The sequence below is a fragment of the Lissotriton vulgaris genome, chromosome 6 (genome assembly GCF_964263255.1).
Source record: "Lissotriton vulgaris chromosome 6, aLisVul1.2, whole genome shotgun sequence".
Lineage (NCBI taxonomy): Eukaryota > Metazoa > Chordata > Amphibia > Caudata > Salamandridae > Lissotriton > Lissotriton vulgaris.
Window position 1 is genome coordinate 195,356,719 of NC_141694.1, and position 24,992 is coordinate 195,381,710.

General features: G+C 46.8%; 1 protein-coding gene across 1 annotated transcript in view; it reads left to right on the top strand.

Annotated features, from left to right (window-relative positions):
- ENPP4 (ectonucleotide pyrophosphatase/phosphodiesterase 4) overlaps window positions 1-24,992 on the top strand; it is a 178,894-nt gene that overhangs the window by 86,105 nt on the left and 67,797 nt on the right. Inside the window, exon 2 of the mRNA XM_086926230.1 lies at window positions 12,659-13,507. Coding sequence (XP_086782356.1) covers window positions 12,676-13,507 — 832 coding nt within the window. The 5' untranslated portion in view covers window positions 12,659-12,675. The remainder of the gene's footprint in view (window positions 1-12,658; window positions 13,508-24,992) is intronic.

The window sequence follows — 24,992 nt, forward strand, 5'->3', positions numbered from 1 at the left end:
TGCTCTTTTCACTTTGGTTCACTCTTGTGTGAGAAAATCTGAGAACCTGAGCCTCTGAGGAGAACATTCTGGAGGGTGCTGTCGCCTGATTGGCTGCAGTTTGGACTTTATATAATGACTTGGACAAGTCATACATGTGGAAGTTTTTTCCTTGTAGTTTCTAGCTACTTTACTTCCTGGTTCTATGTTTCCTTTGTTATGGTTATTATGTGCATAATTATTGCTTTTTTATGTACCGTGGGACTCCCACTCCGACGACGTGGGAATGATATTATGTGAATCATTTACAGATACCAATACTGGAGAATTACAGGTAAGTAACTATTGTTCTTCCTTTGGATGACCCTGGTTGTAGCATTGCACAAGATGGGGGCGAGGACGGGTTTCCCTGACAAGGTAATGGTATTGCCTGCACTTCTGTGGCTGGAGGGTTAAGAGCCAGACACTGAGGTGAGGAGGATGGTGCCTGGACTCCCTTTGTTAGCGAGGGGCTGCTGATTAAACTTCCTGAAGGACTGCCCCTTGGCCGATGGTAGAGGAAGGGGCCCTTTAGGTAAGGCCCAGACGTTTGCCCTCCTTGATCACGGCCAATTGGAGAAATTCACACCCCTTTGGGCGTGCTCCAGGCTGAAGACCACCCCTGTCAGAGGGGAATCACCACTCAAAGGCTGAGTCAGGAGAACATCCAGGGCAGGATGTCTACATTCTGATGCAGGCGAAGTTGCTTTGTCAGTTCTACATTTAACTAGTTGCAGGACAAAGGGGCAAAACAGCAGAGAGTACAGTAAAGAGTTAACAATGACATGTTTAAAATGTGGCACCTGTGACGGAAAACACTACTGTGCTACATCCTGCCTTGTGCAAGGGTTAATAAGGCATATATTTATATACTGTCGATAAACGTATATTCCAAAATCGGTGTTGGCTTGCCTCGTCATCCTATGTTGCACACAGCTGAGCATTCCTTACCAAAATCCAATCATGTGATATATACAAGCGTTACACGAACATCTTTCCCTTCCCCCTGTACTAAGGGGCCGGGGCATTATAAAATCTTAAAGGCCAGTTGCACAGCAGCATGCCTCGTGCGTGAGTCTAAGGTTAATGTTGATGGCATGAGTAGGCGAATATGAGTAGTTTCTCAGGGTCTATTTCCATGAACATCTGGATGATTTTCATGATAAGTGCTTCATATGTCAGACCATTGTTTTAAGGAAACAAAAAGGTCCTCAGCATAAAAAGAATAAATACAGGTGAATATTATATAGACCACAATAGGCTGCTATATAATTCAATCCCTAGTCGAGCCGGACAGGGAATTTAATAGTCAAACAAATCATTCAGAATAAGAATACATATTAACAACAAGGCATTGTAGTAGAGCACAGTCCTGTGCCGTACAAGAGGAGCAAAAGTGAGAGAGTAGTAGAGTAAAGAAATAAATATCAGGCAAACAAGGTGAGCTATCAGGCCACTGTTTTAAATCAGAATTGGCAGTGTGTCCTGGAGTAAACCATACATACAGCAATATAATAGGGTGAAACGTATGTCTACTCAAAGACCTACAACAGCAAATAACCCAATCACAAACACGCACAGGCAGAATCTACTACATTAACTGATGCAAATGAAAAGCATCTTTGCTTCTACTTCAGGACGTAGAACCATTTTCAAAATATTAAATGACCTGATCCCCTCCCCAAGTTTGGAGGGAGATTTGTAGCAGCTCTTTAAAAAAAAATATTTCTCATGTTGATGTTTAATTTTTAGTGGCCTAAAGTTAAACACTGTCTACTTTGAACAGGGTAACCAGGTTCGAGTCCTTGCCTCGACTTACCATCCTGTGATTCTGACAAAATCACTTAATTTCCCTGTACCTAAAAATGAATGTATATCTAATGTAATCTGGTGCTTATATAAACTGTTCCATTGCCTCTGGGTCGTGTTCGCACCATATAAACCTTCAAAAAAGACTCTGACATTTTAATAGAGGTCTACTAGAAATTAAAGCGACTGCTCTTTCTGCTGAAACACTTCCAAGGTGCTCCAAGATGTATGTCAAGCTTTGCATGCAGCCTGTACAAAAGTCCCTGCAGGTTTCAGATACAAAAGGCACTGAGCAGGCTAGGGTGCTAGTATTATCTCTACCTGGGCTGCAGGCCCACCATCCCCAGAATGCTGACACAGGGCAGGTCAGTTGGGTGGCCACTCTCTGGGGCGATGCATCCATAGGTGACTCTGGGACCAGTCCCTTCCCAGGCCCTGCCTGCAGTTACAAGAGACAAGACGTCCGCTCTGTGCCTGACAGAGCACAGGCTTTTTGTAACTGTTAACCTTATTATTGTTTGTGAACAGTTTCACCCTCTTATATTTTCAGTGCTGCTTTATTTGCTGAGTTTATATAAAAGTTTATATAGAAGCTATTTCCCAAGGGCGAACACTAAGCATGACAATATTTGGGAACAGCTCTGAGGGATGATGACATACAACACTGGGGATGTAACCCCAAAAACTTGGATTGTCGCGGTTTTTAGAGGAAGAAAGATATAATTATTATTTGTTTTTTTGCGCCAGCAGTAATGTTGCCATGTATGTCACAGGAGCAGCACGTTAACAAGATATCCGGCTGGGTTTGGACCAAAATGGACTAACATCACTGTTTCTGAGCACACAGAAATACAACTCTGGCAATGACAAATCACAATTTTCTCACAAAAAACCCTCACACATAATGACCCAATAAACCCCAGACACACTGTCCCAAAAACATCCCTGCCGCTCTGTTTCTGTATACCATCCCGTACCTCCTCAGTACCCCTGTGTCCTTCATACCCACTCACTGGCTGATAAACAAAAACAGAACAACTACACAAACCATAGCAAAGTAGGTAGTGCAGATGGCACTTGACAACAATGAGGTGGTCCAAGGTCAGAATGATTCTGGGAGTTCAAAGCCAAGAGGGACGTTACATTAATAGCCCTCACGCCAAGTAGTGTTTATGCATATGTGCACTTTGATGGTACTTCGATACCGAATAAAGTTCATTTACTACTACTCCTCGATATTATCTCTTCTATTTTCTACCTTGGTAAGGCTTTGTAGCTTCTGTCCTTGCCTCAGTTCTGGATCTCTTCCATGAGCAGCCAATGACATAGGGGACCCATGTGGTTTCACTCAAGGGCATTAATGCTCTCCTCTGTACTGTAATCCACCTCACCCTGCAGCGTAGCGCAGAGTCCACCCTGTGTTGGGGAATTTGAAATGTTCAGAATATATAGAACACAATTTGAGAGGGTGTAAGAAAGCAGATATTGATCAAAAGGTGTTTTAAGTGTTTTTAGTGAGCATGCATAGTGGCCTCCCAGGACCTGTGATGAATTTCATTTTACATTATTAATTTAATATAATTGCTGACTCCACTTCATAATGCATAATAGGTGCGCGACGTTACCTAGCAAGTCAACGTGTTGGACACTGCATCAACAAAAACAAAGCACCAGCACAGTTAAACAAAGACGGCACCATATCCAGTTGTTCTATTCAAACCTTTAAACTCCTAACAGACCATTAAAGCAAACACATGAAGAACCCATCAGCGCAGATGATACTAAACAATGCCATAAAAACACCTCTATGAAATATATATGAATGGGGCAAGATGAAAGACCGCCTGAAACAATCCAAGGTTGGACTTAGAGCATGCTAAACAAATAGCTGCACACTTCTTCTGGTATATGTTCTATGGTACGGTTCTTATTAGGAGAGATACCCCTTTAATGTAGGAGAAGGATCTACCGTTCTGGCTCTGTGGATGCGGGGGTGAAGCCTTCTACAGAACTGTGCACTACTGTGGTGAGTGGTTAGTGGTGAGGTTGATTTGGAAAAAGGGTGGAGACTGCTTGTTGGCTTGCTTGAATTAGTTTGATTTTTCCAATGATATATTTATTATTAGATGGATTACCAGTGCCCCGAAAGGCACCAAGAGGCCGTTTCAGGGTGTAGGCCTGCATACCGATCACATTTCCCCAATGTTTTTGTCGTGTGAACATTTGTTGTTGGATTTTCAGCGAATGGGTTGAGCTGAGGGATCTTGTTAGTCAGTAAGGGTAGCAGAGGACTTTGGATTTAATTCTAGGCTACATTGTGGCACAGATTGGCTGTGTTGACATGCCCTAAAATGTTACATTTCTCTCTATCGTCCTGATTGTGCAGTAGATCCATGTGCACGAATGTCTCCGAAGAACGGAGTAAATCACATTGCAGCAGACTGAGCAAGCCCTAACTAGAAATCTGCTAAGTTCCACGCAAGAATTCACTTGAAGGAGTTGTACGAATTTATAATGCTTAGCTGGACAGCTTAGATAGCTGGAAGTTGATTTCTATGACCCTGTGTAAAGTTGGGATTGAAGGTTAGTTTGGAATTTAGCTCTGAAGTCGAGATGATGCCCACATCCGTACTTTCTTTGATTTACCTGATGTATTTCCTGATATATTTTCACAGAACCTGCAGTAGTGATTCTGTAGCCATGGTAAAAATTGACTAGTCCATAGGAAGCACCTTTTTTCTTTAATAACACCAGCCCCATTTAGAATTTCTGAATGGAGTGATCCTAAGAAAGCTTACATGTCTATCACATTGCAAACCTGATTGGTGGTTTATAATAGTGGGGAGATTGATCAGTTTGGGGGTGTGAGGTTGGAGTGCAGTAGTGGCTGGTGACATTGGAAAGTGGTGAGGGGTAAAAAATTGTCGTACTTCACTTTGGCGAGCGACTGTGGCGTGTTCTACTTCTGATGCTAATTCCAATCAGGAGTCCTTGTGATTGCTGCAATTAGCGGACGAAGTGGAACGATTACATTCTAAATGGGGCCGTAGTAGTGGGGCAACGCCTCCAATGGACCCACCACCACTGCATTTATAGTACCTTTACCTTTGGTTGGAGATATTCGTCTGGCTCTCTCCTGAATAATTCATTCAGTTTGCCATTATTGTGGTGCTTATTTCCTCATTAACCCATGGTGTGGGTGCCGCATGTCAACATGTACACCTGTAATATGATTGGAAGACTGTGCAGGGTGTAGAGTTTATTTGGTGTACACAAGGAGCGTCTGTTCCAAATATAGTTCTAGTTAGGATTGCCTTGTTCTTCCTTGTGGACTTATTAACCAACCATCTGCCTACGCCTCGGCCCTTAGAGTGCAATGGGTGATTCACATGCCAGCCAGAACATCTTCCCAACAGTACCCAAGCTCCTCTACCTGACCTCTTTATGTTATGCTGGCTGTCGCCTAACCACCAAGACACAGTTCCAGAACAAGTATGGCTTCAGTCCAGTTATATGTACCCTGACTAGTTAATATGAACTTCTTCTTCACCCTTGAAGAAAGCTTAATTTGCTTGGAGAGATGTTAGCCTGGAGGAGGACTCTGGTTGTCACAGTTTTTCCTGAATGCTGAGAAAAATTCTAAGATCTGGATGGAAGCCCTGCTGGTATGACCTGGAAAAACAGAAGCTGCCCAGGGTAAAAAGGCGGCCATTTCCAAGGAAGATCTAACAGCTAGGCCTAGCGCACAGAAGTCTGCATGGAGGTCATCTAAGGGAAGTGAGCTGCCCCAAAGTCCACGTGGTCAGAATAGGCCTGACCAGGTTAGGGCATAAAGAGGTTGCGTGACCTGCAGATAGAATGAATCCAGTGCCAGCATAAGGCCGCATAGTCTCTGCCCTACCACACACATTTTTTTGTGCACAAATATTTTTTGCCGCACTAGAAACTTGAGTGGCATACACGTTCATCCTAGGGCACACACAAGTGTATTCTTGGCTCTGACTGGTTGTTGTGATTTAGGACCAACTGTGATCTTTCTTCTAAATCCTACAAATCCAGATTTATTACAGTGTGAAGTTATGGTTGGGGCCACACTCTAAATTTAACTCCAGCACCAGTAGTCCAACTTGTTTAAAAAAAAATAATTGAAGGGCAAGTGGGCACAGTAACTAGTTTCTGCTTTAAGCATTCCTGGTATGTTGTCGGTGAAGGGTATTGTCACTTAAAGTCAGTGCAGTTGATTAGTGTCCCTTCGATGCATTCATTGTGGTGGCTTTGTGCATGTAGAGTGCAGTGAGTTAGTGCTTCTCTATACAGTGTAGTGTGGTAATTGAATGTCGCTGTGAAGCAGTGCCGTGTTGTGGGTTCCTGTCCCGAAGATGCGGTGATGTGTGGTGGGATAATGTTTGTATTGTGCAATGTGGTGGGTTAATGTCCATCCACAGAATAATGTGTTTGATGGCGTCCCTAGGCTGCAGTGTCATGTGCTCTGTTTGTGTGGTTTCGAAACACTGCAGGTTGCTAGGCTAAGTACCTAAAAGTCCTACATGAGGTAATGAAACTACTCCCACAGCACTGTTACCGAAACAAACAGCCCCACTGTACACAACGCAGCACAAATAAACACAGAGAAGACCTATAGTTAGATGTACATTTGCCTAAATCCCTCGGATGAGAAAGATGAAAACCTTACAACTTATGCAATTATAAATATTTAATTACTGACAATGGTATTATATTGAAAAACATGCCTGAAAGTGCAAGAAAAGGCTCTGAAAAGTGTAGTTAGTTAGATCGCTCCCCAAAATTTGAAAGCACATGCTGAAAGGGTTCAAAGCTTAACATCGACCTAAAAAAACACTATAACTACACCATGAATGAAAATGAAAAAAGTATCGGACAAGAAAACCATAAAGAGTCAAACTGCAGAAGAAAGGACTCCAGACTGATGATCCCTACTAACAGCACGAGTTGTTGGCCGCAGAACTTCCTGAATCCACTGCCAAGGCTTCACTTCATGCGGAAGCCAGAAAAAGAGTAGGATGAAAGGCTTCCAAGCGACTAACACTAAGTTATTTCAGTCAAAGAGGACTTAAGGCCAGTGGAGAACAGGGAAATGTGATGTCGGGACTTCCAGTGCCGCCAGCGCCACCTGTAAAAGACCATGATAAACATGACAATAATGCTAAGATGACTGCCCAAGTGTATTCTAGAGCAGTGCTAGACCACAGAAATGAGGAAGAGCCTCTGACATAAATGCATCAAAATTAAATGCTGCAAAACCTGTTGTGTGTATATGGAGGATGAGGTATGCAGAGTCGGTCCAGACCTGAAACGATACTTAAAATAAATCAGACTGACTGAAAATGTCATAATAATACAATATTCTCCAAGTACTTGAGGAAGTAAACCAGAAGCACAACAGAGCAAAGTTTATTTGAATATGAATTCACTTCTGATATGTATTAAAAGTATAAATTCCTCGTCTTGTAAACCAATCTGGTTGGCTTTCCAAGACAAGGGTCTTCGCGATGAGGCAACAAGATGGCTGCAATTTAGTCTTAACTGGGCTCCCAGAAATTGTGCACTAAGAGGCCACAAAGTTTACAGAATCCATCTGCCACACCATGCGTATATGGTCAAGAGTGCTACAATGTGAAACTGGCCCCAAAGCCCTCCAGTGGCTCTCACCGAACCTCACTGTTTCCTTTCTGCCCCCCCCCCCCCTTTCACTGGCCTCTGCGCTCTGCACGGCCCGGACCCCCTCTTCTGGGGCCCCCTACCTGCGCTCCCTGCCCAGGGCCGCCATAAGCCTAGAGCTGCCACTGTCTCATTCATGAGAAAGTGATCATTTAAATTAATTCTGTGGGACTGGAAATGTTCCCATCATTTCCCAGAGCCATGATTTCTATGTTTTTTATACACTGACTTTATCCCAAGGGTGGCACATGGTTGCATCCCCCAAAGCCATTCTTCATTTGCTGGGACACTAGTCACCTACGATTATCTGTTAATATCTCTTTTCTCTACTAGATGGTCAGTTGACAGTTGCATTTTATCACCAGAGGATCCATCTCGGTCTGTTTGTATACACAGTATCCCACACTTAGGATGTTGTACTTTTGTTACATCCCTTCACCTTTGGTTATGTGTTATGGATGTGGGTGGGCCCAATGTGTTTGCATAATACGGCAGACCCACCGGCACCTGACATCTAGTTCAGAGGTGACCCCTTTACATCTTGCAAAGTATACCTGGGATATAATATGCTAGATTAAAGTATTAAAATTGAATAAGGCATAAATTCACCGAAATCGCTGACCCGCTTATGGCCATCTTAGCTTCCAGCCATTCGGCATTGTCAATTTGTCCCACCTGTGGTCCACCTTCCCCTAACAATTTTAAAGCGATCCTAACGACAAGTATGTGATAAAATCTGAACTCACCCATCCTGTCGAGTTTAATCACTGTCAGTTTCAAGTCTATGAATTGAAGACCAGGATAGGGTTTAGCATGGTCTTATAGCCTTTCAATGCATGTTTGGGTTGGGGAAGGTGAAAGAATTGTGACTTGTGTAGTGCATATTCTACACGAAGGTTAACATAGGATTTCATATGTTTGGATGCCCATACATCTCCTAGCTTAGATATGCCAACCAATGTTATCCTAGGCCCTGAACCCCTCCAATTTAGTTACCCACGAAAGCCATATACCAGCCCATAAAGTGTTCCTTCGGTAACTTCTTCCCTCTTGCTGTCCATCTCAAGGCGCTGTAGTACGATTCAATTGGAATCATTGTAGCGGGCAGCACAGATGTTATGGGTTTCGTACTATACATCTGTGTCTGTCAATGGCCGCTGCTTCTCCAAAATAGTTTACCTCTTCACTTTAATCATGAATCAAGCACTGTCCCCGCTAAACTAGTGATAACTAAGAGTGCTTAGTTTATGGCCTTAGCAAAATTTCAGATAGTTCCTGATTACTCCGCTTTATTACTCCCCCTTTTTTCCCAATCGTCCATAGTTTTTGCAAGTTATAAATCAATGTTGCCAGAAAAAAAATCGCAATTTTACATAACACTAGTGATAACATTATAAAGCCCCAATACCATTATAGTAGCTGAGAATAGCATAAAAAGATATCTGCATACATGGTTGTACCTTCCTTCCATCCTAGATGTCTGCACCTTTCGTCATCTCTAATATCTGGTCTGAAACATGGAAATGTCTTCTGTAGTATATAAATGTTCAGAAACAAAATTAGCGTAACAAAATAATGGTAAGCCATTTAGTAGAAAAACTAATTTAGAAAAAACTGTTTGGTCAAAAATAAAAACCTAAGAACAGTTTTAGAAAAATATGTATTTATTTAAAAAAAAAAAAACATATTTAAACACAAGCAAATGTGGACCCTCTTGAGCGAATCCCACTTAGGGATTTATTTATTTATTTATTTTTTAAATTTCTAAAGCGCGCAAATACCTTTCGGTGTCTCGGCGCTGGAGTTTGCAGAATGCGGGGGTTCCACTGACGTCTTACTGGTTAAAGAGCCAGGTCTTGAGGTGTTTGCGAAATGAGAGTAGTGATGATTGATTTTTGACAGAGGAGGGGATCTGATTCCATAATTTTGATGCTGCCACTACAAAACGTCTGTCTCCCCAAGATACTTTTTTTGTGCATGGGATTTGGAGCTGTTGGGCCGAAGAAGAGCGTAGTGTTCGACTGGGTTTGTACAGTTTGAATGCTCTTTTGAAGAAATCAGGTCCATTATTGTTTAAGGCCTTGTGAATGATACACATGGCCTTAAACTTTATCCGGCTTCTTATTGGTAACCAGTGGAGCTCACGAATTGTGGGAGAGATAGAAGCGTGCTTAGGTATACCCATGAGAATTCTTGCAGCGGCGTTCTGGACAAGCTGTAATTTGCTCAGAACTTGCTCTTGTGCGTTAAGCAATAGACCATTGCAATAATCCACCCTAGATAACACCAGGGAGGACATTAAGGTTTTGCCTGCGGTTGGGGGGAGAAAAGGGAGCAGTTTCTTCACCATTCTCAGGGTAAAGAAGGAGGCTGACACCACCGCGTTGGCATGGCTTAAAAACGTAAGCTTATTGTCAAAAAGCACGCCCAAGTTTTTCACCTTGGTTACAGGTGATGGGGGGGGCTCCCAATTCCGAGGGCCACCAGACAGGAGACCAAGACGGAGTCAGTTCGCCAAAAACCATCACCTCCGTCTTGTCGGAATTTAGCTTTAAGCAATTCCGGTTCATCCATGAGCTGATGGCCTTCATGCCCTCCTGAAAGTTTGCTGCCACTGCTTCACCGTTTTTGTGTATCTCCAGGACCAGCTGTGTGTCGTCGGCATAAGATGTTAAGCCAATGCCGAACGACTTGATTACCCTCGCCAAGTCCGACACATAGATGTTAAAAAGTGTCGGACTTAGCGAGGAGCCCTGGGGAACGCCACATGGGAGAGTGAAATCAGGAGAGCAGAAGCATCCCATCTTAACAGACTGTACTCGGTTGGCCAGGAAAGATGCCAGTGTTGCTCTTGCCCTGCCCTGAATGCCTAGGGCGGCGACACGGTCGATCAAGATGGTGTGATCGACCGTGTCGAAGGCCGCGGATAAATCTAAGAGTATCAGGATGGCTGCACCCCCCTTATCCATGATTATCCTGACCTCCTCGGCAGCTTTTATCAAGGCAGTCTCCGTCCCATGGCCCTTCCTAAAACCAAACTGCGTGTTGTCAAGTAGACCATTCTGGTCAATAAAAGTCGACAGCTGTTGGTTCATGACCTTTTCAATAATTTTGGAAGGGTAAGGGAGAGAGGCGATAGGGCGGTAATTTTTTGGCTCTAAAGGGTTTAGAGTGGTTTTTTTTAAAAGAGGTGTCACCATTGCTTTTTTCCAGACAAGGGGAAAAACCCCTGTCTGGAATATGGAGGAACAGATGTTGCTGAGTACTGGGGCTATTAGGTTGGGTACTAATTTAAGGATACGTGGGGGACATGGGTCCATTGGCGAGCCTGATTTAACATTACTTATGAGATCCACCATGGACAGGGGTGGAGAGAAGACCTCAAGTTTAGGATTTGACGGCAGAAGAGGGGATTCCGGGATGGTAGGGTCAGTGATTGTTAGCTTTAATATTGAAGTGAAGAAGAGGTAAGACGACTAAGGGAGAGAGAGGCTGGAGAGGGATAGGTTTAAGAGTAGAAATGTGGGTATGCGAAACTTCACAAAAAATGTAAAAAGCGTGGAGGAGGGTGAAAATAAATTCACTTTAAAAATGAGTCAAGAAACGGTTATTGGAAGTGTATCCCCCTCCCCTCACCACCCACCTCCCTAAAATGTGGCTGAGGTAGAACAAAGTAGGAGGGAGAAGGAATTTCAGAAAGAAAAAAAAGAAAGGTAAGTGGTAACCACTCAGAAGGGTAATTTTAAGGATCCCCACAAAGTAACATGACCTGGAAAGGGTAGGGTGTGAAAGGAAAAGGGATATATGAAATCCTTGTACAGAAACACTAGAATGAGCGAATCTTCTCCTAGTTGGCTGTTGTACAGTATGTTGGTGCTCTGCCAAAGTTAGGAAGGCCTAATCCTAGTGCTTGTATTTTCATTAGACAAGAAAAATCTGCAGTGGCATTGTAAAATCTAGTATGTTTCTAATAAAACCGTAGGAAGGCTTGCCACTAAATTGACTCTAGAATTTGAATGAATGTGTTGCAACACTAGTCAGTATTTTCTAAATTTCAATTCCGGGTTTCACTTCTGCCCTAACTGGTTGTTCATGTTTTGGTCTCACATCATTTATTTATTTAGAGGCACTTGGAGTTGGGGAAAGGCCCTGGAGATGCTCTTCATGTATTTACAGTAAACCGTTAGACATCGGTACATATACTATGGTGTTAATGTTCCATTGTTCTTAATCTTCGAAAAGAGACACAGATTGTCTGAGGTACATTGAATGTGCTCCGCCTCTTCTTGGTCTTCCCCTTATATTCTGTACCAAGACGGCAATGGCTGAGACCCGCCTTCCTGAAGGATAGCTCCAAGAGATGAGGAACAAGTAGTCTTTTCATGAAGTACTCAATATGAGGAGAATATATTTGCAATGGCAAAAGTTCTGAGGGAGACATTGGGAGTTTGAAATAAATACAGGCCGTCCTGAAAATTGTTGCAGTGGGGCGTATGTCATTTTGTGGGAATAGGACATTTGAATTGCCATTGCTAGCTGTAGGACATACAGTTTAAGAGATCTTGTTTGATTGCTCTTAGATACTTGTGGAAGGTTCAGTTTTATCAGGTATATGTAATATTTAGGTATTTAAGTGATTCGGTTCAATCATGTTTTTAACATGGGCCCTGTATAGCTATCTTCTGCATTCTGGCTATGTGAGCGTGGTTGTACGATGGAAAAATACAGGGAAATACATTGCATGCTTTTACCACGCATTTATTTCTCTGCATTGTTTTACAACTCATATGCTTTTTCAATGCATGCCATTACCACACATTTTTTATATTTATTAAGAACAATGTATTTGTGGGGGAAACCACATCATCAGCTTACCTTAAATGCGTGATAAAGGCATGCGTAGTAAAGATATACACGTGGTAAAAACATGCGTGGTAAAGGCACAATGTGATTAAAAGCCTTGTTGTAAATGCTGCTACCTGGTGAGCGCTTTACATATAAAACATAGGTACATTGACAAATTGTGCACTTCATTGTACTGTGCATTTTGCTATAGTTATGGTTTTTAGAAGATGTATAAGTTATTTACAATTGAATGCGTTGACTAATTTGAATCCCTTATGTGTTTTAGGTACATTATTTTTGAAGATGTTATCCACTGCACACTTGGTTTTAATCTTTATTCTCTGCGGATTTGTGACCTGTTCTGCATCTGCTGTAACAAACAGCTCCTCTCCTAAGCTACTGCTGGTGTCTTTTGATGGCTTCAGAGCAGATTATTTGAATCGCTTTCCATTACCCCGCCTTAAGGAACTAATCAGCGATGGTGTGTTGGTAGAGCACGTTACAAATGTTTTCATTACAAAAACCTTCCCAAACCACTACTCGATAGTTACAGGTCTGTTTGCAGAAAGCCATGGCATAGTGGCAAACTCTATGTTCGACCCAACTGAAAATAAGACTTTTTCTCTGGACAATGATTCAGATCCCTTCTGGTGGGACGAGGCATTTCCTCTTTGGGTGACCAATGAACTCCAGGGACATAAAAGTGGTGCTGCAGGGTGGCCTGGTACTGATGTGGTGATCCACAATATCACGCCTACCTATTTTATCAAATACAGCGATAATGTTCCATTTGACCAGAGAGTGAAAAATATCACCTCGTGGATGACCCGACCAGATGACCCAGTCAATTTTGCAACGCTATATTGCAACGAACCGGATTTGAGTGGACATAAATTTGGGCCAGATAGCCCCAGTATGAAGAAAGTGCTACAGGAAGTGGATAACAAAATTGGCCTCTTGATCGATGAACTGAAGACATCAAAGCTGTGGGACCAAGTGAATGTGATTATAACAAGTGATCATGGGATGGCACAGCTGTCCATTAATAGGACGATTTATCTAGATGCCTGCATCGGCCCTGGTAACTACACCCTTATCGATCAAAGTCCAGTTGCTGCCATACTTCCGCTACAAGGTATGAGTTTTAATTTTACATAATATTTCCTTTTGTGTGTGCATTGAATTGATCATAGATGGCCCAAGGTGACAGATCTATTATATTTCCATTAATTGTTTGATATATCTGAAAATAATTATTGTCCACTGCCTTTAGAAATGTTGCATTTCCTTAATAGGTATTCCCCAAATCTGCATGAGCACATGACAGTCGCAATAAAGATTTGTTTCTTTTATATTACATTTCTCCTTTGCTAGTTTAAACCGGATGTATATTTTGTTCTGTGTAGTATCTTCGATAACGTGGATGTTCCCATTAGGAATTGTAAATGCATTTATTTTGATGCCAGTGAAGGAGGAAGAGTCCAAAGCGCTGACCTCCAGCCTCCCCGAAAGGGTGCCTGCTTGCATTACCAAGAAGGAATCTTCAATTTTTCAAGCAGAGGACAATATTGCGGCAAACATTTCAGTGCAGTGTGTATCTATAAAGTCTTACTGCTGAGCATCAAGAAAGTAGGACAGTGTAAACAAATGGCAAGCCACAAGCAGATGGCCACCATTATTTCACGACTACGCCACCCAGTAACCTCGTATCCGTTTACTGGTAGAGATCCCCTGGTCATCAAACATTTGAGGCACAACAACTGCTTAAGCCATATTTACAGATATAGTAAAAGTGAACAATTAACTGGCACACCACAACAAACCTAGGTCTTAAAGGAGCCGACCAGTGTAGAGAGAAAAAACAGTTCTGTTAATCCAGCCCTGCATCAGTATTATTATTATTATTATTATTATTATTTATCTTTATAAAGCGCATAGTCACCCGGAGGTATCCCAGCGCTAAAAAACCCTAATTCAGCAAACCTGAGGACCGGGAGCTGAGAGCAGAAGATAGGAAGGGTGAGGAATCCGAACAGGGGGGGGCATGAAAGCTAGGGAAAAAGATGTGTCTTTAGCAGCTTCCTGAAGCGCAGATATTGTGGTTCAAGACGTACGTCATGAGGGAGTGAATTCCAAAGACGGGCAGCTTGTACCGAGAAGCGTCTTCCTCCTGATCGGGCTTTCCTGAATCTTGGGGTATTGATGAGGTTTTCTGCGTTGGAACGGAGGGATCTAGTGGTTATGTAAGGGGTGACAAAATTGCTGAGGACTCGGGGGCCTTGGTTATGCAAAGTTTTGTGGACGAGGCACAAGGCCTTGAATTTGACTCTCTCCCTTATGGGGAGCCAATGGAGGAGTTTGAGAGCGGGTTTAGCAGATGATCTGGCCGGAGTGTTTGTGATAATCCGGGCAGCAGTGTTCTGAATTCTCTGCAGTTTATTAAGGGTCGCTTCGGGTGCGCCCAGATAAATCACATTACTGTAATCTAGTCTCGATATTATGAGACCTTGGATTAGTAATTTTTGGGATTTAGGGGGAAGAAGGGGCAAAACTTTCCTCAAAGATTTTAGAAGACCAAAGCAGGTCCCTGCTACCTTCTTTGCTTGCGAAGTGAATGAGAGATCGGAATCGATCCATACACCCAGACTTTTCACCTCTGTTTTTGGGTCAGGGGGAGGACCTAGACAGGCTGGCCAGCTGTCCAGGGGGAGTGAGGTTCCTTTCGGGCCAAGTATAAGGACCTCAGTTTTTGTCCCATTTAGCTTTAGGGCTGATCTATTCATCCAACGATGGACCTGCGTAAGGCAGTTGAAGAGATCAGCTTTCTGTTGTTTGGGATGGGACAAAGACACCACTAATTGTGTGTCGTCAGCATAGCTGACGACGCTCACTCCGAATGGGGTGATAACCTCCTCCAATGTGGACATATAGATATTAAATAATGTGGGGCTCAGGGAGGAGCCCTGAGGCACACCACATTGGAGGGGCATTTCGGAGGAGCGGGCGTTCTTCTCCCAAATCTGATAGGACCGTTGGGCCAGGAAAGATGAAAGCCAAGATAAGGCTGTACCTTCCACTCCAACTCTTGCCAATCTTTCGATAAGGAGTTGGTGGTCAACGGTATCGAACGCCGCGCTAAGGTCGAGGAGGATCACTGCCACTGACCCTCCCCCATCCAGTAGCGCTCTGGCCTCCTCTACCGCTGCCAGGAGGGCGATGTCCGTGCCCTGCCCTGGTCGGAAGCCCGTCTGGGAACTTTTTAGTTTGTTATTGGCCTCTAGAAACTGCGAGAGTTTCCTGTTGACTAATTTTTCCGCGATCTTGCTGACTCCTGGGAGTAGGGAAATGGGCCTATAGTTCGCCAGGTTCTCAGGATCGAGAGAGGGTTTCTTCAGGAGGGCTTTTACAACAGCCTTCTTCCAGCTCAAGGGTACAACTCCTTGTTGAAGTGAGGTATTAATCAGATGAGTAAGGGAGGGGATGATAGTGGGGGCTACCTCCTTAAGGATCCGAAGAGGAGCAGGGTCCCTAGGGGAGCTGCTCTTCATGGAGTTGAACGTATTTCTCACTTCGTCTATCGTGACCTGGCCCCACGTGGACAGGCAGGTGGAAGAGGTCGTGTATGGGAAAACGGTTTCTTCCACCGGGCTCGAGGGAGGAATTGAGTCCAGAATTAGTCGGATTTTATCATGGAAGAAATTAGCCAATTGTTGGCATTTCTCCTGGTCGGCTTTAGGGTCGGAGGGAGGTCCCAGTCCTTGTTCTGGGGGCTTTGAGAGCTCTTTAAGGATGGCGTATGCTTCCTTACTGGCCGCCGACAACCTCACGAAGTGGATCAGCAACTGCGCGGACGAACTCGCCCCACTGAGGACCCCGCCCAGCAGACCCGGCAGCAAGAAGGCCCCATGGTTCACGAACGAACTCAAGAGCTCCAAGAAGAACTGCCGAGCCCTCGAGAAAGTCTGGAGAAGGGAACCAACACCGGACAACAGGACCTCCTTCAAACTTGCCACCCGGAAACACCACCAGCTGATCCGCGCCGCCAAGAAAACAGCATTCAAGGACCGGTTGGACAACAACGCACACAACTGCAAGGAACTCTTCAACATCGTGAAAGAGCTTTCCAACCCCAGCGCAGGAAACAACGACATCACCCCATCGCAAGACCTCTGCAACTCCCTTGCTTCATACTTCCACAACAAGATCGCGGACATACACAACAGCTTCAACAACCAACCAACGCACACCATGACCGAACAACCTCCCCCCACCACCACCCTCCACGCCTGGACCCCGATCAGCACCGAAGACACCATCCGCACGATGAACTCCATCCACTCCGGATCACCGACCGACCCCTGCCCTCACCACGTCTTCAACAAGGCCGACGCTGTCATCGCACCCCACCTGCGAGACATCATCAACACATCCTTCGACACCACCATCTTCCCTGAGAGCTGGAAACACGCCGAACTCAGCGCTCTACTCAAGAAACCAACAGCGGACCCCACCGACCTCAAGAATTACCGCCCCATCTCGCTCCTCCCGTTTCCAGCCAAAGTCATCGAGAAGACCGTCAACAAGCAGATGGCCGCCTTCCTCGAGACGAACGGATCGCTCGACCCCTCTCAGTCCGGCTTCCGAGCCAATCACAGCACCGAGACCGCCCTCATCGCCGCCACCGATGACATCCGAGCCCTGATGGACAATGGAGAAACAGCGGCCCTCATCCTTCTAGACCTCTCGGCGGCATTCGACACGGTCTGCCACCGCACCCTAGTACGGCGCCTCAGCAACATCGGAATCCAGGACAAGGCGCTGGAATGGATCATCTCCTTCCTCGACGGAAGAACACAGAGAGTCCGCCTACCACCGTACAAGTCAGAGACCTCCGAAGTCATCTGCGGCGTCCCCCAAGGATCATCCCTGAGCCCCACCCTCTTCAACGTCTACATGAGCCCCCTCGCGGCCATCGTACGCAAACACAACCTCAGCATAATCTCCTACGCCGACGACACCCAACTGATCCTCTCCCTGACCAACGACCCCGCCGCCGCCAGAGCCAACCTGCACGAAGGGATGAAAGAGGTAGCCGAGTGGATGACGACCAGCCGCCTGAAACTGAACTCGGACAAGACGGAGGTCCTCATCCTGGGCTCCTCACCCTCCGCCTGGGACGACTCCTGGTGGCCTCCCGCCCTGGGCACCGCACCCAAACCGACAGACCATGCACGCAACCTAGGCTTCATCCTGGACTCCTCCCTCTCCATGACCAGGCAAGTCAACAACGTCTCCTCGGCGTGCTTCAACATCCTACGCATGCTACGGAAGATCTTCTGGTGGATCCCCACCGAGACCAGGAAGACCGTCACCCAGGCCCTCGTCACCAGCCGACTGGACTACGGCAACGCCCTCTACGCCGGTACCACCGCCAAGCTCCAGAAGAGACTCCAGTGGATCCAGAACGCCTCAGCCAGACTCATCCTCGACATCCCACGAACCAGCCACATCTCCGGACATCTGAGAGACCTCCACTGGCTTCCCGTCAACAAAAGAATCACCTTCCGCCTCCTCACCCACGCACACAAAGCCCTACACGACCAAGGCCCGAGCTACCTCAACAGCCGAGTCAACTTCTACGCTCCCAAACGCCACCTCCGATCAGCCAACCACGCCCTCGCCGCCGTCCCCCGCATCCGAAGAGCGACTACAGGAGGAAGGTCCTTCTCCTACCTGGCCGCCAAGACCTGGAACTCCCTCCCGACCGACCTACGCCTGACCCAAGACCACCTCTCCTTCAGGAAGAAGCTGAAGACCTGGCTGTTCGAGCAGTAGCGGCACCCCCCCCCCCCCCCCGCCCCGCCCCCCAGCGCCTTGAGACCCTACGGGTATGTAGCGCGCTTTATAAGTGTCACTGATTGATTGATTGATCCCGCTTTCTCTATTCTCTCCTGAAAAAACACGCTTTTGGTTTTGCGAATAGCGGTTTTATAGGTTAGAAGAGAAATAGAGTAGATGTTTTTATTGGTCCCTGATTTGTCGCGTCTCCAAGAGCGTTCGGTTTTTTTGCACTCTTGGCGCAGAGCTTTAAGCTCTGGAGTATACCATAAAGCGGGGGATAATCTTTTGAGCTGTTTAAAGGTGGTGGTTTTCGGAAGCATCGTATCAAGGGACGAAGTGATCCAATCACTAAATTGTTTGTCAGCCGTGTTGGAGTCAAAGGAGAGCTCGGGAATGGAATCTGCAAGGGAAGCAGCCCATTTCTCAGGTGACAGTTTGCGCCATTGTCGGTCGGTAACCTGGGTTTTCGGGGTTGGGAGAATAGGTGTGGAGATTTCCCAGGAGAAAGGGACCAGAAAATGGTCCGTCCATGGTAGGGACACAGGTAAATTGGTGGTCACCGTTGCTATATTGGTGAGGATAGGGTCCAATAGGTGGCCCTTCTCATGGGTAGGCTCGTTGTTCACTAGATGTATCTTTAAAGATGTTAAGTCGTGTCTAATGTCCGAGGCTACTCGATCCGTGGGGTCCAGGAAGTGGAAGTTCAAGTCACCTAGTATAAGGAAGTTGGAGGTGGAGGAAGCTAGTTGTGATACAGATTCGAATATGGAATTGATAAAATTGCCTGGGGCCCCTGGGGGGCGATAGATCAATAGCCCTGCCAGGGTAAGGGCTGGGGAGATTTGGATGGAAAATTGGCCGCTCTCGCAGTCCTCGATACCGGCGTTAGCCATCCTACATGTGAACTGTTCCCTGTGAATTATAGCTACCCCGCCTCCTCTCCCTTTAGGTCTATTTAAAGCTTGACAGAGATACCCTGTGGGGAGGGCCGCGACGACGTCCGGGTCGGTGTTGTCTGATAGCCATGTTTCCGTTAAGAACAGTAGGTCAAGATCCTGATTCTGAATCAAAAGATTTACTTTGGTAGTATGTTTGGGGAGGGAGCGGCAGTTAAGAAGTCCCAGCTTCAAAGTGAGTGAGGTAAATTTCAGGGGGGGAGTCGGATTGCATCGTGGACAGATCGAGAAAGCTTTACCTGCGGTAAGCGTGTGGTAGCAGGCACGGATGTTCTTAAGTCGTAGGGCGCGTAATGTATCTGCTGTATACATCACTCGATCCTGAGGGCCACCCGGCAGAGTAACGGGGCCTAGGGCCGTCTGGGTCCGGACGGGCCCAGACGGGCTTGCCTTTGGCGCGCCCGCTGCGCCCGTCCGCTGCGCGTCCGGTGATTGCACATCCTTATAGGTAAAAAAGGGGGCGGGTGGGTGTGGCCTCAGGTAGGCGTGGCCTCGCTTCCTCGCCGTGAATGGCGGCGAAAAGTAATTTCCTGGCTTTGTTCGTTGCAGCGAAGGGGTCGCTGTTTGAGCGTGACTCTAGCCCGCTGCTGGGGTGCTTGCCGGGTGAGTGCGCTTTAAAAATACAATTTTTTACGTGGTGACACAGAAAGTAACAAAAGTGACAATTTTTAAAATAATCGGCGGTCTCCCGGCTTCCGCCTCAGGAGATGCAAGGGTTCTGGTTGCTTGACGCTGTCAGCAGCGTATTTATACTGTGGGGTGGGCGTGGCCTCAGGTAGGCGTGGCCTCGCTTCCTCGCCGTGAATGGCGGCGAAAAGTAATTTCCTGGCTTTGTTCGTTGCAGCGAAGGGGTCGCTGTTTGAGCGTGACTCTAGCCCGCTGCTGGGGTGCTTGCCGGGTGAGTGCGCTTTAAAAATACAATTTTTTACGTGGTGACACAGAAAGTAACAAAAGTGACAATTTTTAAAATAATCGGCGGTCTCCCGGCTTCCTTCCGCCTCAGGAGATGCAAGGGTTCTGGTTGCTTGACGCTGTCAGCAGCGTATTTATACTGTGGGGGTGGGCGTGGCCTCAGGTAGGCGTGGCCTCGCTTCCTCGCCGTGAATGGCGGCGAAAAGTAATTTCCTGGCTTTGTTCGTTGCAGCGAAGGGGTCGCTGTTTGAGCGTGACTCTAGCCCGCTGCTGGGGTGCTTGCCGGGTGAGTGCGCTTTAAAAATACAATTTTTTACGTGGTGACACAGAGTAACAAAAGTGACAATTTTTAAAATAATCGGCGGTCTCCCGGCTTCCGCCTCAGGAGATGCAAGGGTTCTGGTTGCTTGACGCTGTCAGCAGCGTATTTATACTGTGGGGGTGGGCGTGGCCTCAGGTAGGCGTGGCCTCGCTTCCTCGCCGTGAATGGCGGCGAAAAGTAATTTCCTGGCTTTGTTCGTTGCAGCGAAGGGGTCGCTGTTTGAGCGTGACTCTAGCCCGCTGCTGGGGTGCTTGCCGGGTGAGTGCGCTTTAAAAATACAATTTTTTACGTGGTGACACAGAAAGTAACAAAAGTGACAATTTTTAAAATAATCGGCGGTCTCCCGGCTTCCGCCTCAGGAGATGCAAGGGTTCTGGTTGCTTGACGCTGTCAGCAGCGTATTTATACTGTGGGGGTGGGCGTGGCCTCAGGTAGGCGTGGCCTCGCTTCCTCACCGTGAATGGCGGCGAAAAGTAATTTCCTGGCTTTGTTCGTTGCAGCGAAGGGGTCGCTGTTTGAGCGTGACTCTAGCCCGCTGCTGGGGTGCTTGCCGGGTGAGTGCGCTTTAAAAATACAATTTTTTACGTGGTGACACAGAAAGTAACAAAAGTGACAATTTTTAAAATAATCGGCGGTCTCCCGGCTTCCGCCTCAGGAGATGCAAGTATCTGCCACCATCATGAAGTAGGCTTTCTAGACTGTTCCTTAGTTTGTTGACCTCTGCTTGAGGTTTGAGATCCGTTGTGACTTCATTCACCGAATGGCCCTTTTGGAAATCTGCGGAAATGCTTTGGACAGTTAATTCTGGTAGCATGGCTACCACTTATCCTTTTGTTGCATGCAGCCATGCAATATCCAGAGGTGCTCAATGCTGTTTAGTCCATTGACTCTCCTTAATAACCTACTTGATCTCACGAGAGGGACTGCAAGTACTATTCACAGTTATCTGCCAAATTGGAATTTTGTTCTTTGGGTGCTTGTCAGATTCATGTGTTTCGGATTAACTCAATCTTTGTCATATTCTCCCAGATTTTTTGTAACAATGTTTTTAACCTTTTACGAATATCTTCTATCTATATCTATACTAATATAATAAAGAGAGAGCCCAAACCTTTGAGGCGGGTAATCTCAGGAACCACACCACCAATCACAACACCCAATACTGCGTTGGAAAGGGCAGTTGCAGCAGAAGGACATAGGCTATGCAGACGCTCACCATATACATTTAAAAAGTAAAAGAACCGTGCCAGCAAAGTAGTCCCTTGTGGGCGTGTCTGCGTTGTGATGTGGGCGTGTGCTAGGGGCGTGACAAACGCTGGGGGCGTGTGGTACGTTCCGTCCTTCATGCCATGTCTCATATTGTGTGCTAATCTCATCCTGCTCCCTTTAAATACCCCTGCACCCCATAATCATACCCCACCCTTATCCTTAAAATACCCCAAAACCCTTAAACACTAACCCATCTTAACCCTATAAATATACCCTGTACCCCAAACTTATCCCTAAGCCCTAAAAATACCCCTGCACCCCAAACCCAAACCTAGCCCTGAACCCTATAAATACCCCTGTACCTCAAAACCCAAACCTACCCCTGAACCCTAAAAATACCCCTGTACCCCAAAACCCAAACCTAGCCATGAACCCTAAAAATACCACTGTACCCCAAAACCCAAACCTACCCCTGAACCCTAAAATACCCCTGTACCCCAAAACCCAAACCTAGCCATGAACTCTTAATATACCCCTGTACCCCAAAACCCAAACCTACCCCTGATCCCTAAAAATACCCCTGTACCCATAAACCCAAACCTGCTCGTACTGACCTTGCCCTGGGAGGAGCCGATCACTTGGAACTCTGCTGGCTGTTAAACTGCCTGCTGCTGAACCCGTTTGCAGCTCGCCGGACCCGCTTTGCGGACCTGGACTAGCAGTAGCCTGCATTGAATCTGGGGCTGTGGCGCAGAGACCATCTGAGGCGTGGGTTGGTTTTGCAGCAGGGCTGCGAGCGGTGCGGCAGGGACTCCATCTCCCAGGAGTCCCTGCCCGACTAACCTGCAGCACCTGGTATGCTCTCCTTGCTTGCCCCGCCCCCTGAGCGTTTCCAACCCCATATAGCAGGCATAGCAATCCGCTGCGCGGGAGCGTCCCGGGACAAGGGCGGGACCGTCTGGTGCCGTCTGGTGCCGTCTGGTGCCGTCCGGGGCTGTCCAGGGCTGGGCTGGGCCATCCCCTGAAAATTTGGCTACGATAGCACGGACAGTTAGCTAATTCCGGTTTACTGTTGATTGTTCTTTAACTGGAAAGTTGTTTTGCTGGGCCCAGTGTATTTGTTTATTTTCTACTGGTTGTTTATGCAAATGTCTACTCGCTCAGGGAAGAGTTTGAGGGGGGGGGGGGGGGGGGGGGAGGCCCTGGTGGTTTTACTGGCACTATGGACCAGTTTATCACCCGAGTTGTCACAGTTATCTAGAAGGAAATCGCCATGACAGAGCGGCGTCTTTCTCGAGAACATCTTCCAGATAAGCGGTCGTCAATGGGTTCCTTGGCTTTAGTTCCCTTCCCAGCACGCGCACCGGCCCCGTGGGGAATGCTTCTCCTCTGTTAGATCATCCACGGGTTGCTGCTTTAAGGGTCAGTTTGGATAGGCTGGAGAGTATGGTAGACATAGCCCCACTTACCGATGATAATGCTTCGGATTTACTGCGCAGTGAGACCTCCGTCCCTAAGCTCCCTCATAACATTTCTTCTAGTCATGGGGATTCTCTCCCTCCAACAGTGTTGGTACCGCTGGTAGCAAATAGACTTGTTCATATTAAAAGGAAAAGAACTGTCAGCCTGCGCAAAGGTTGCCATTCCAAACCCTACAAGAAACATAGGAGACTTGGTACCAGGGTGGGTGTGATCCATAAGGGCGCTGGGCTGGGGGAAAGTTGCCCCCAGGGGGCCGTGGGGGGAAAGCCTTCCGGTGCTATAGCAGAGAAGCCATCTGTTGATCAGACTAGAGATTTTGCCGAACTCCCACCCCATGAAACCCCCTGATTGCCCAACTAGAGAAAATTTTGAAATCATTGTTGATCCCGGTCGTTGAGAGAGTTAAAGGGCTGGTTGAGCGGTTGAATAGGTTTGAGCAAGTGACCCTGGACAACTTTCTTTTCAATAAAATCTCTCATTAAGTTACATTCTAGAATGAGGGAGGATGGACCAGGGGGGGAATCTGTTGCCCGGGCGACTCCTATATCCCCACAGGGCCCACCTATTGCACCTGGAACGGCTAAAGGGGTGGTAGCGGTTAATGTTATGCTCCTGCTGCACATGTTGTGGCTTCCCCTGGGGGTGTTCAGAACCCCGGGTTGGCGGCAACGAATGATACTGATCATTCAAACATACCAAAGGCTAGTACTGTCCCTGTTAAGAAGTTTGTGCATCCCGAGGTTCCTGGTAGAAATGGCCCTGCCAAATTAAGAAACTCTGGCACTAGTAAAGGCCCAAGAAGAATTAGTTCCAATCCTCCTTCGGCTATCCAGCCTGACGCGCTCCCCCCAAAGAGGCCCCTAGAATACCACCTGTGAACCTACCACCAGATTGTCAGCCTTATGTTGCCATCCTTACTAATGTACCATCTCTCAAGGCTGACCAGCAAGAATCCTACCAAACTCTAAAAAAATAAAACCATGCATTGGTTAAGGACAAATAGACCTCTCCCTAGGGAACTAGATGGCCTGATCCTAGGCGGCAGAAGGGTAGGGTGGGTATGCTACGGGCATAAGCATTTTGAGGGAGACTGTGTGGTGGTAAATTTTAAGGATGTTCGTGTTGCCCAAACAATTTGCAATCAGAATTTGGGGTTTGGTGGTGCAGATATTGGTGTAGTAGATTTGACTTACTTCTACCCAAGACCTGTAGCTAACCAATACGGTACTAATTTGGGTGGGGGATGGAGGCACAATTTTAGCCCTCCAGAGAATCACTTCAACCCCTTGCCACACCAGCTAGCTCCATGGCCTGGGCAATATAGGAGGATACCAGGATATTGAAATGATATTTGTCCTGGGGTGGCCCCCCTATTCTCGGGCTCAGGATCTGTGTTAGAGCCTCATGTTCTAGGCCCAAGTATTGTTAGTCCGCCATCTTCACCAGTTGCATGCAGCCCCCTAGAACAGGATTCTAACCTGGCTGTCGAGACTCAACAAGGAGATAGTGCACCATGGACACCCCCTGAGAGGGAGGGGGTATCCAGCCCCGAACCCCGCAGGGAGCCTGCCGTGGCGGATCCAGATCTAAGGATTCTCGGCTGGAACGTTGCGGGTATTTCGAGGAAGCTGGCTCTACCCGATTGGAACACCCTTGTGGAAGGCTACTCTATTTGCATCTTCCAAGAAACTTGGAGCAGAGAGCCTTGTCACAAGGTAGGCTATTCATCCTTCTTTGTACCAGCAGTGTCCCCTCTGTTGGGGAAGGGAGGCTCGCAATCACCCATAGTATCAGGGTTAGAATATTTGCTTAGGCAGTGTCCCAATAGATCTCATGTCCTGGTTGCGGGGGACTTAAACTGTACGTTTGAGCCCCTTGGGTTAGAGGACACCTTGGGA